Here is a 12754-nt window from a genome sequence, read left to right as displayed (position 1 = left end):
CCATTTATTAGCGATGGTTATTATAAAGTGTTGGCGTGATCAACAGTGTGCAGGATTCTTTGGTTTCTGCACAGTTTTTCATCGCACGCACCTGTCAACAAGAGCTTATGGTGCAAGAACTTTGTCATACAAATCAAGCGTAAAGAAAGAGAGTGGAGCAGGCGCTGTTACTGTACAAGGAGAGGACATTTATTGTAGAATTTTTCAACACCACAGATGTGTGTTACCAGATTGAGGTCGTCTTTTGACTGATTCCAGTGATTCAGACAAGGTGAAAACATACACTTACATGCATGTCACACACCTGCTCACACGCACGCGACGCGCACGCACGCACGCACGCACGCACGCACACACACACACACACACACACACACACACACGCACGCACACGCACGCGCGCACACACACACACACACACACACACACACAGGCTGATATCCGTACATACGTTCACAGTCTTGATACGTACAAAAAATTGAAATACAAATAATACCACAATAAAAACATTGTATTTTTTTTTTTTTTTAGAAATTCTTATAGCTATGTTCTCTATTCTGTAGAAAGACAACTAAGCTTTAATAAGTGAACAATATTTTTTGTCTTTCTCTAAAATGATCAGTAAGATATAACGAAAATTCTTACAGTATATATATATATATATATATATATATATATCTTTTCTTTTTTTTTTTTTTAAATCTATGGTCTCTCAAGCTGACCCTGCCTCCTGACCTTTATTCACAGGATGTTGATTAATGCTAACATCCTGCACATGTAAAAGGCTTCAGCTGGCTTTTAAAGCAGCATCGCTTACACCTAGCGCATCCTGTAAGATCAATGAACAATGAAAGAAATATCAAGTAAAAAGGAGATTTTCAGAGAGAAATCAGAGACCATCGTCAAAGGGTGAAAAAAAAAAATAGAAAATGTCCTCCAAAGGGATGCTGAGCCCGTCCTGCTCGCTCTTTATAAGCTGCTCTGGGTGTGAGCGTCAACCATAATGCCTAAAATATATATAAGTTTAATAGTAAATTATCCAGTGTACAATCTTGACTCATGTGACTGTGGCTCATGAGATAAAAGCCCAGATGCTCTACAATTTTTTAAAAACGTTCAATTTACAGCTCAGTGTTGTGAGAAAAATGCTTCAGGGCTCATGTAGAAACTCCCAGTGTCCAGCTTGTGCAGTCAGACCAGTCTGCGTATTGCCTTAAACTTACAATTCAAAACAAGTGACGACAGGTCAAAACGTGTATGTCACCATGCAAAATGCACAACTAAATAAACAGTGATGATCTACAGTACGGAGAAAAGAGAGCAAACTTGGGAGTGTTAACCCAAAACCAAACTTCTGTGCAAGTCTTCGCTCGGATTGCCGATCAGAACTAAAACCCCTCCCATCTGAGAGAAAACGCACAACGGACAGATTTACAGAGGTATGACAAAAAGAAAGCAAGACTGTTATTTTGTTTTTCTTCTTCGGCGTTCTCGCCTGCTTTTTCCCCCCAAGTCTGTCCTTAACATCGAAGTGAGTATTTACACAGGGTGCAGTGGACACAGAACAGCAGGGACAGAAAAAAGGTGGAGAGAACAAAGGGCAGAAACTTCCAGAAGTTGGCAACTACTCTACGGCCAAGTTCTTCTTGTGAGAAAGATTTTGTTATTGTGTTGCTGTTGCAGCAATTATACAATATCTACAACCCTCCTTCCCGTATACCAGACACACACCAGGACAAAGCAGCCGTAGCGAACCAACTGTGCAGCATCCTCAACGACAAGTATAAAATGTCTCATTTTCCCCCTGTGACATGCACGGCTTGTTAGTAGCATTTTGGTCTCGCAATGGGGAAAGAGACACAGAGGGTGTTTCGGCAGCAGCAGCAGCACCCAAAATAAGTGTTCACACTGTGAGCAACACCGTCCTCAAGTCCATTCTCCTCCTACAGATAGAGAGCAATGATAAAGGACTCGACACGCACGGCTCAACTTCTCAGGGTTTCACAGATTCTGATGCAATTTTGCTTTGTGATTAAAAAATACCTGACAGCGCAAAAAAGACACCTTTAAGTTTTTTTGCTACAAGAAGATGTTAGTCTAGAAAACATCCATTGAGATTGAGTCATCACTATCAGAGGTGTTTGAGATGATAACAACAACAAGGACCGTTTTATTATTTATATATGATAAGAATTCAACATTTGGTCAGTGGCCTTTTAAAGTTGATTCAGACTACGTCCACGTTTAAGACGGCTAATTTAGGAAAGTATGAAAATTACGCGACCGCATTCAACGTATCCTCACACAACGGTTTGTATGATATTTTACGAAAGTTTTTTTGTGATTGTTGAGGGCAAAAAGCCTTGATTATGCGGCACGTTTTCTTAAAAAATCCGATGTAGTATGCTATATGATATTTATGCAATTTTATGCGATGAAATTATGGGAACTTGCAAAAACTGCAGTTTGATGAAAAAGAGAAAAAAAACAGTGATTCCCCCCCCCAACACCCTGCTTTTCGATGATGTTCACGTCGCGTAATTACGTCACTTCATAGCGTTCCCATGGCAACAGGGGAAAATGGGCTGCTCTGTGTGGCGTGTAATGCAGCAACATTTTTCAACTTTCTGCTAAGATATATTCTGGGACTTTTTGCAACAAAAATCGCGGGGGTTATGAAATCATGCAAGCCCCAAATATTTTGCGGCGCGGAAATCAGCAATTTATGTGGCGAAAGTGCGCGGTATTGAAAAGCGCGCATAAATATGTGGCCTTTGGCTGATTATGCGTTGAATTATGCGATCGCATAAACGCGTTTTTCTGGAGGGACTGAATTATTATTATTATTATTATTATTATCCTACGAATGTTCAGCAACACGAGCGATCAGTTAGGTTTTGGAAAAGGGTCATGTTTTGGGTTAAAATAACTACGTTTGTTACATCTCTTACGTATTTGGCATTAGTTAAGAACGCAAGTTACGTAAGAAGTAAGTTTAAAAAAAGTCAACGGTGACTTTTGCTTTCACACGGGACACGAACAGCGGCCTCCTGAGTGAAAGTGTTCGTTTGTTGGACCCCTCCATCCAACCCCAACCTCCTCCCTACATGGACTATGGCGATCTTTATACTACATCACCTGACTTCTTCCTTTGAGGCAGCCCTGCACATCCTGGCACACGATTACGTGGGCCATACACGAACGCATTACTTTCCCTAGGTATAACCGTGAATGAGAACAGCTTGCCACATTAGCGTTTTCATTCTGTGTTCGTACTCGAATGCCTGAACGAAAGGGAAACGGCAAAATCTCTTTTTAAGGTGCGAGGCGAGTCCAATAAAGTCTCGGTCACGATCAGTGTCAGACTGTACGATATCCGCTTCGAGGCACGTCAGATTGTCCGATGGATGTCGAGTGCTGAATTGTAGCTCTTGATATTGATTGAAAAACAAACCGATGCAAGTAGAGACACTCGCATCAGTAATCTCAGGTTTGGAAAATGAAGGAAAACAAGCTTCGTCCACAGCGCTCACATGTGTGACATGTGACTTTGAGGCAATGTTTTCAGCTGTAGCATTACATCAGTTTTCGGTGTCCTTTCATGCCGTATATTGGTTTTTAGATGTGGGTCGTACTTCATTGTTGGTGTAGGACCATTGTCTGGATTCGCGACCAAAGATTTCACCAAGTTTCTCTCACGATTGTCTTCTAAAACGATCCAAAAATCACAGATTGCAAAGGAGACTTTATTGGACGTCTCGGTATCTTCTAGTCAGCAGCGACTGTTTCTGGGAAGGCTGACGTTGTTCTCCAAAAGCTCATTCCTGCTCGTCTACGCTAAAACATTTGGTTATTAGTTAAGAGTTTATCGATTTACGTACTTTGTTTTCAATGAGCTAAAAATATTTGGGAGAGAAAAACACCAAACTGGCCAAACTGGCGGGGAAAACTTCAGCCGGCTTAGTGTGGACGTACTGAAGTGATTTTGGTTCGGTCCAGACTGACTTGATGCTACCTCGCCTAGCAGTAACGTTTACTCACTACAACACAGCGCAGCGAAACACGCCCGACTGGATTCAGCGCCAACAAGCGGAGTCGAACGGCGAAATCGTACTCGCAGTGTGAACACCCGGTAGGAAATCATGAATGTGCTACACAGAGAACTTCTCCGCAGCTCCCCGTCCGATCAAACGGGGGAAGTCAAAAGGCTACTCGCCGTGATGTCAGTGTCCTTTAAAGTCTGGATCTAAACCCTCCGAAAAACGACCATCCGCCCCAAATCTAACCGTCCACAGGGAACGGGGGGAAGGCGTCGGCCGCCGTCAAGCGGGTGGAGTCACCTTTCCTCAGCAGGCGCGGACGCCATCCGTGCTCGTCCTTCCGCTCGCTCAACCGTCCGTTCAGCAGCTCGTTGATTTCCTCCACAAACACACACACACATATATGGTATACACACACACACACATACACACACTGTCCTCCTGTCATCCCTCTCTCCTGATGTCGGGCGATGATCAGAGTGAAGAAGAGGAGGGTTGTGGGTCGAAAGGAGAAAGGTTACCAGTTCATCATGGAGCTTCTGTTGAGGGTCATGAAGAAGACTTGACTGCTGCCTCCAGAACGCACCGAGGCGAAGAAAACCTGCAGGAAAAGGAGACAGCGTTAGCCTATTCTATACAGCGTCTCCTTTAGCAGTGGGGGCAGGTCCGAACACCCCCCCTCCCCCAATGAAACGGAACTGACACTTCGCTGCAACACAAAATAATATATTTATAATACAACACGTAAAAAGAATATCGAGTACAGTGAAATTTAATCTACGAAATTTTAAACAAATTCGTCCTTTTATACCATTTGGGGCTGCCAAACTGTTTTTACATTGTATGATTTTATCACATATTGAATACTGTTGTACAAGTTGGACATTGTCTGGTATGGAGACTCTTAAATTAATAGAATCGCTCTATAAAAATGCCTTAAAAGTCTTTGATAAAAAGCCAATGTCCTTTCATATTTGTAATATTTTACAAAAACATAACCTATTAAGTATGGAAACTTTTAAACATTTCAAATATGCTTGCTTTGTGTACAAAGTGTTAAATGGATTAGCCCCTACTCCGATGTCGGACTTCTTCGAAACAAAGACTCACAGTGGGGCCAGGACTAGGGCCTCCTCTAGAGGGGACTGTGAGGGGCCTTTTAGAAGAACAGCCTTTGGGCAAAATGCTTTGTCTGTGAAGGCTGGTAAGTTCTGGAACAGTATCCCCATCAGTGTTAGGGAATGTCCGACATTAATCATTTTTAAAACCAAACTTAAAGTGTGGCTTAAAGCAAACCAGTTTTTGTAACCATTAAGTGACTTTTTCACTTTTGCCTGTATTTATTCATTTTTGTATTGTTTTTCTTTTTCTTTTTTTTTTAGATTTGTATGTTGTAATTTCTGTGTTTATGTAATTTGTCTGGGGACTACGGATGTAAATTAGCCCTGCGGCTATAATCCGGTGTGTTTACGTCTGTTTTTGTTGTTTCAATGCAGATGTTCATTAATGTGCATTGTCCCTATCAAATAAAGGATTAATAATAATATTTATTCACCTCTATTCACACACACAATGAGGCATATTTTCAGTTGTGATTGAACCAGTGGTGTAGTCTACGTGATACGCGGGTATACGGAGTATACCCACTAGGAAAGGTCAAGGATTTCAGTATACCCACTTACAAAAAAAACGCCAGGATACCGTTACGTTAACGATGACTGATTTGTGAGAGAACTTTCTCACTTACGTTCAGAAATTCACGGTCTGTGTTGCCGAGTCGCCTAGGAACAACAACACTGCACAAATTTGAAAAGAACAAAATGTGAATCACTGAAGTAGCTAGATGTATGAAACGAAAGCTAATTTAAACTACACTCTCTCAGTGTTTTGGTAAGCCTGCTGCTGAAGCTATGCTGCAGATTCAGACGACTCTGTAGCAGACGTTTAACGTTACAGAAACTACAGGAAATGAGCCAGATGAGGCTGATGCTTTACGCGGTAACGTTACAAAAAACCCTCTGGGACGGGCGAGTCTAAGGCTGGGAGGGAAGAAATGACAGTATACTCATTACAAAAACCTAGACTACACCACTGGCTTGAACTGTATTTTTTGAGTGGCCTATATAGGCCAACTTTGATCTTGACATATAGGCTAAGCATTCTGTAGCAAATAACAATAAACCCACTATTAATATTAATTACATTATCTTAATGCAGTGCAGCTACTTCAGCATGGAAATAATGCACCTCAAATACAAATGTTCTCCGACATACACTAACAATGCAGCCCTGTTTCTGGTCAAATCAACATAGAGGAAACACTGACTATAGGGACGAAGAATTCACAGCAAGCGAGTTGGCGTGTCGAGGACGTTTCTATCACGCGGCTGGCATGAAAGCAAAAGAAAATAAACATCCGACTAGGGCTGTGCTCGATTTGAAGAAATTCTTAGTCGACTAACACTCATTCAACTGTACCGACTAATCGATTAGTTGATTTAATCGACAGATCTGTCAATCTGAGCTTCTCCGCAAAGAGTCACGCAAAAGCACCACTTTAATTCTTGTGTTTACCAGAGATGTGCTCGTACGTTTCTTGGAAATAAGTCATTCAGCATGAAAAAAAGCATCAAACATGACTAATGGACTAAAGAAATCTAAGTTGACTAAGACCAAAACGACCGATTAGTCGACTAATCGACTAAGAGGGAGCAGCCCTACATCGGACAGTGAAGAAGAAGAAGATGGGTGATTTAAAGACCAAAAAAATGTCTAACTGAAGAGACGACGAGATTCAGGAAGTCCTGACCTGTAAGAAACCATCAGACGGATTCTTCGGACGTCGTCCAGAGTTCATCGAAGTTACAGAAGGAAAGTACGATGAGATCAAAGTCGGACAGAGTGACACAAACGTGCAGGTGTTGTGACTCACCTTGTCGTTCCTCTCCGACAGGAACTTCAGTCGCTGAGCTCGCTTGTGCATGAAAACTCCGTCGAGGTGTCCCGTCTCCACGGAGCGGATCTCAATGGCCTTCTCTCCCCAGCCCATGATCTGGTTGGAGTGGATGTAGGCTGCAGGGACAGGAGAGGGTACACACACACACACACACACACACACGCACAGACAGACAGACAGACAGACAGACAGACAGACAGACAGACACACACACACACGCGCACACACACACGCGCACACACACACGAGAGCACGCACAGACAGACACACACACACACACACACGCGCGCACACACACGAGCACGCACAGACAGACACACACACACACACACACACACACACGAAAGCACGCACAGACAGACACACACACACACACACACACACACACAGGCAGACACAGACACGCACAGACACACACACAAACAAAGATGCACACACAAACACACAAGTGCATGCACAGATGCACACACACACACACACACACACACACACACACACACACACACACACACACACACACACACACACACACACACACAAACACAGGCAGACACACACGCAAACACGAGTGCATGCACAGACAGACACACACACACAAACACGGAAGCACGCACAGACACACACACACACACACACACACACACACACACACACACAAACACAGGCAGACACACACACACACGCAAACAGTGCATGCACAGACACGCACACACACACACACACGAGTGAACGCACAGATGCACACTCACAGACACATGCACACACACACACACACACACACACACACACACACACACACAGACACACACACACACACACGCACAGGCAGACAGACACACACACAAACACACGAGTGCATGCACAGACGCACATGCACAGACACACACACACACACAAAGATGCGCGCCCACGAACCACACGCCAGCCCACAGCACACACACACACACACACACACACACACACACACACACACACACACACACACACACACACACACACACAGGCAGACATAGACACACAGACCCACACACAGACCCACCCACACACCACACACCCACACACACACACACACACACACACACACACACACACACACACACACACACACACACACACACACACACAGAGGGGGATTGGACAGGAGAAGACTCAGCACCAGTCTCACACCCAAGCCAGTCACACATGGAGGCTCCTCTGCCTCGCCTCCGGGAGGAGATTATTGCAGCAGTTTCTGACTGACTTCAACCATCACGACCTCTCAACTCTTCTTGGGACGTGGAGAAAAGGTGCTGTCAGAGCGACAGGTGACGCAGGACAGTGTGGCAGGACGCTTTCGGGGGTTTCCGTCGACATTGATGTCAGGGTTGGACTTTAAATGAAATATTTCAACACAATCGACTGACTTTGACTGACTGAACTTTGCACCTGAGCCGCAGCACATTATATCGTCTTCTCACACCGTTATGGCTGTGTTCCCGGTGTCTGCTGTTGTCCCCCTCCACACTTCTGACTGTTGTGTATATGTTGTATGTATATTTTTGTGTTTTTTTATGTGTTTTATACCTGCTGCACATCCAATCGGGGGGCACAAATGAAGTTGATGTTGAAGTAGATACAATTTCTTGCGTGCAACAGTGCGTCAAACGGCTTCAGAGACAAACTGCTTTTCTGCAGCTGCACAATACAATCCTTCCAGGGGCTCGCTAACGGGAAACTCTTCTAATCTGAAGCGTCAGCAGCAGCAGGCTACGTTCGGCTCTCATAATCGGCGTCTTAACACGGACCCGACGGCCTCGACTGCACGCAAAAGGAGAGCAAACGCCTCAATAAATGTGCTTTCTGTCATCGGCAAGAAGACCACAAGCGTTGAGCCAATTTGTTTAGAAACTCGGCGGCGGGGGCCATCTCGTTGTTGGCGCCGAATGTGGCTCGTGAAAGAGCAAATAGCGGACCCCTTGCCGAGGCCGCGACTAAAGTGTGCGATACCAAAGCAGTGGGAAAGGGGTCAGCAGAGAGGGTCCAGCTTCCTCTGTCACAGAAACTAAATCCAGGGAAAGGTCTTTTTGGGTTGTTTTTTTTTTACCCTTTTGCAATAGAGCTCTGTTATGCGACCAGCAGCTGATGTGCGGTCAAAAAACAAAAAACGGCTGGCAACGCTGTCCGGTGGGGGGGAGGAGGGGAGGGCTTGGCTGGGGGAAACTCTGGTCTGACAAGTAAAATACACACAGACATGTTAACAGGAGACGATGTCCACACGCAGAACACACAAGCACCTTCATACATGTTTAATCAGTCAGGATAATCGCACGGCCCACATCTGAGAATCAGAGAGCGGAGGCCGAACGGAAAGACACGGACGCTTTTGATCGACTCGGATCACGAGATCCGAGATCCATCCTTGATGTGCTCGAAGGTTTTACCCTTCGTGTGGTTCGGCTGTAGCGTACTCATAAATAATAGATTCATTTAGAGGCGCTGCAAAACTTTGACTTGTTGACTTTGCCTTGTAGTCTGCTGAATCTCACAAAATGTTGTTTGTTGTTTTTTTTTTTGTCGTTTTTGGTGCGAGTTGTTTTTTTTCGAGCCCGTGCGATCAAGGATGAATGCAAGAATATTTTTGGAAATATTTCCAACAGTCACGTACAGAACAAGGAGGACAGAAGGCAACACGGCAGACAGACAACACACAAGCATTTACCCCCAAACTATATACTGTATATACAAAAAGGAAAGTGTCCAAAGTAAAAGACGCTGAGTGTGTGTGTGTGTGTGTGTGTGAGTTGGGGAGGGGTAATGCTCTGTGGGACGTGTTGTTGTCATCTCATGCAGCAGATGGATATTCAACACTTGACATTAAAGAGATACATTCAGTTTTTGGGTTGTTATGCTTTGGTCACCTCACCTGTTAAGTGATGACGACATTGACACCAAAACCCTCCATGTGTCTCCGATAGAAATCGTTATGCTGCAGTGCTCCACGATAACATCTTTTTCCCCCCCTCAGTTTGTTATTTTTTTTAAAATGTAATCGTTATCCCTTATGTAAACTCATAGCTCACACAGAACCTCCGCAGCTTCTCGTTTTTCTGGCACAAGAGAATTGAAAGAGGCTGAGGCGGTCTGTTCCTGCAGCTCATTGTTTAAGTTGTTTGCCTTCATCTGTGTTTTGATTTGATTTTCCATCCTGGTGTGGACAATACTTCCAGGTGAACATAAGAAAAAAAGTGTCGCACACTTGTTCCATATGCATTTCTCCATTTTATTTTGCAGATGTTTTCGGCCCTCGGCCCTTCTTCAAACAACAAACTGAGATCGAAGAAGGCCTGAGGACCGAAACGCCCTCAAAACAAAATAGAGAATGCATATGGAGCCAGAGGGCCCTATTTTAACAATCTAAGCGCACGGTGTGGAGCGCCTGGCGCAGGTGTGTTTAGGGCGTGTCCAAATCCACTTTTGCTAGTTTGACGTCAGAAAAAAGGCTCTGTGCGCCGGGCGCCTGGTTCTAAAGGGTTGTCCTTAGTGTCTTCATTAATCAGAGGTGTGTTTTGGGTGTAACATGCAATCAACCAATCAGAGATCATCTCCCATTCCCTTTAAAAGCCAGGCGCGTTTGGACCTTGGAGCATTGCTGTTATGATGGAGGATTTGCACCCTAATATTTTTATTTGTAATCTTCTGCATGTGTGTGTGCTGCTGTGTGTGTGTGTGTGTGTGTGTGCTGCTGTGTGTCCCTGTGTGTGTAACAAGCATAGTGTGTGCGTGCTGTGCACGAGCCTAGGAGCATTTTACTAATGCTCTGTTAAAATAACAATGAAATGCTGCGTTATTGACTTTAGACCAGGTTTTTGTTGATCAATGGCGCGATCACTTCCCGCTGCCTCAAGATAGCAATACGCCCAGAATGCACCTGAACACACCTCCCTGTAAGACCCGCACGCCCAGAATGCACCTGAACACACCTCCCTGTAAGACCCGCACGCCCAGAATGCACCTGAACACATGGGCGCAAAGATGGGCGCAGGTGCATTTGCTATTTAAACGACGCAGGCGCTGGACGGTCTTAAAATAGCAAAGATACCTGCGTCGGGCGCAAGATAGGGCCCAGAGTGTGTGACACTTTTGTCACTTCCAGTGATGAGAGCGCACCTTTCGACAGCACTACTTTTCTATCTTAAAATATTTCGCCCAGTCCCAATTTGTTTTCGCAACGTGCACCGCTCAAATCAACGAAATAAAAGCCCCAAGCAGGTTCATACTGAAGTGTGACAGTGTTAGCATGAAGCAGCAGAGCTACCGAGTTTCACATGGAAGATTTTGGCTCCTACTGTATGTTTTCATCACGTTACCAAATAACAGTTGAACAGTCTTGTTCAACCTCCCCCAAAAAACCTGTTGTATCCCAGGTAACAGGAACAGGTGAGACTACAGGTCTCGGCTTCTTGTTCAAAAGGTGGAGGTGAAAGCAGAAGGCGGGAGGAGAGAGTGGAGGTGTTGCTTGGAACGGAGGGAGGAGTGGTAGACAGTAGTGAGGGGTGAAAAGATGATCTGCTGAGACCGCTTATAGAGGTTTAGAAGTCAGGGGGTCAAGGAGAAGCGAGCTGATTGGTTGACGTACCGACGGAGGTGGGCATCTCGCCCCACTGCAGCACCACGTCTTTGGTGATGCGTCCGTAGGTGTTGACGTAGACGCCCTCGTCCTCGTAGCACAGCAGCATCTCCATGCCGTCCGTCTTGGGCAGAACCACGATGGCGTGCGGGGTCACCTGACCCTGAATCTGCCGGGGCGACACACGGGAGGGGGTTGGAGGGGGGGGGGAGTGGGGGCAGGGGGATTAGGAGCTGTCGTGAGCCTACAGGGAGGTCTGGACCCCCATCCGCTAAACCCCCCTGTCCCCACCCCGAGAGAAGAAGAAACTGCTGCAACAATAGAGTCTCCCGCACCTCAGCCACGCACTCGCCATGGAAACACACACACACGTGTGCACAGCGTGATTCATGGCCTGCCAAAAGCAATGTGAGGCGGTTGCTGTGGTTACCGTCTCCTTCCCCCCTCCCATCCATCTCTTACTGTAACCAGAGCAGTGTTAAGAGGGAGACACGGATTCACTCACTAGACCGCTCATTCAGTCAGCTGTTCCTTTCATCCATTCACTAATTCACATTCGCTCAGTCACACATTCATTATTTCAGGTCTCCCATTCTCTCACTCATGATCTCATGATCTCAGTTTATTTTTATAGGTTTGTGGAAGACTTACGGCAGTTACACACCAACCAGACACACCATCGGACTGATCGGTCTCCCCGAGTTGGTCCAAAAAGTGCCTCAGAACTCACCGAAGAGACGAGACGTAATACGTCTCCATAGCAGCAGGCGGCGCTAATCTGTGTTGTTGACCAAAAAATGAAAACCGGCAGCTGATTGGACGAACGAGTCACGTGGGTTAGTTTTCTCCGGAAATTCAAAGCCAGACTGTCATGGCGGCTCGTTCAGAATACGATCTCATATCGGACTAAAATAGTTCGCCGAAAAAACGTGTTTCTGAAAACATTTTAAGCGAGAAATAGGCCGTGTGCGGTTGCTGAATCTGTCTTCATTTCAGATCAACAAAGGTCAGTTTAAAAGATTTTCGTCAGAGAGAGACTCTAGTCACGCTCATTCCGCTCGCCATTTCCGGGTGAGTCCCGACTGCCCTGCCTCCGACTGAACACGTCAGGTCGGCCCAAAATGAACGCCGACAGCCCCCCCCAGACTGACG

General features: G+C 45.5%; 1 protein-coding gene across 1 annotated transcript in view; it reads right to left on the bottom strand.

Annotated features, from left to right (window-relative positions):
* Positions 1–2763: 2763 nt before the first annotated feature.
* Positions 2764–12754, bottom strand: part of tnikb (TRAF2 and NCK interacting kinase b) — a 78643-nt gene continuing 68652 nt past the window's right edge. Inside the window, 3 exon segments of the mRNA XM_039790951.1 lie at positions 2764–4641; positions 6973–7112; positions 11612–11771. Of these exon segments, the coding sequence (XP_039646885.1) occupies positions 4558–4641; positions 6973–7112; positions 11612–11771 (384 nt within the window). The 3' untranslated portion in view covers positions 2764–4557.

This window comes from Perca fluviatilis, chromosome 22 (genome assembly GCF_010015445.1).
Source record: "Perca fluviatilis chromosome 22, GENO_Pfluv_1.0, whole genome shotgun sequence".
NCBI lineage: Eukaryota > Metazoa > Chordata > Actinopteri > Perciformes > Percidae > Perca > Perca fluviatilis.
Note: the sequence above shows the minus strand (reverse complement) of the source record. Positions and strands in the feature narration are given on the sequence as shown.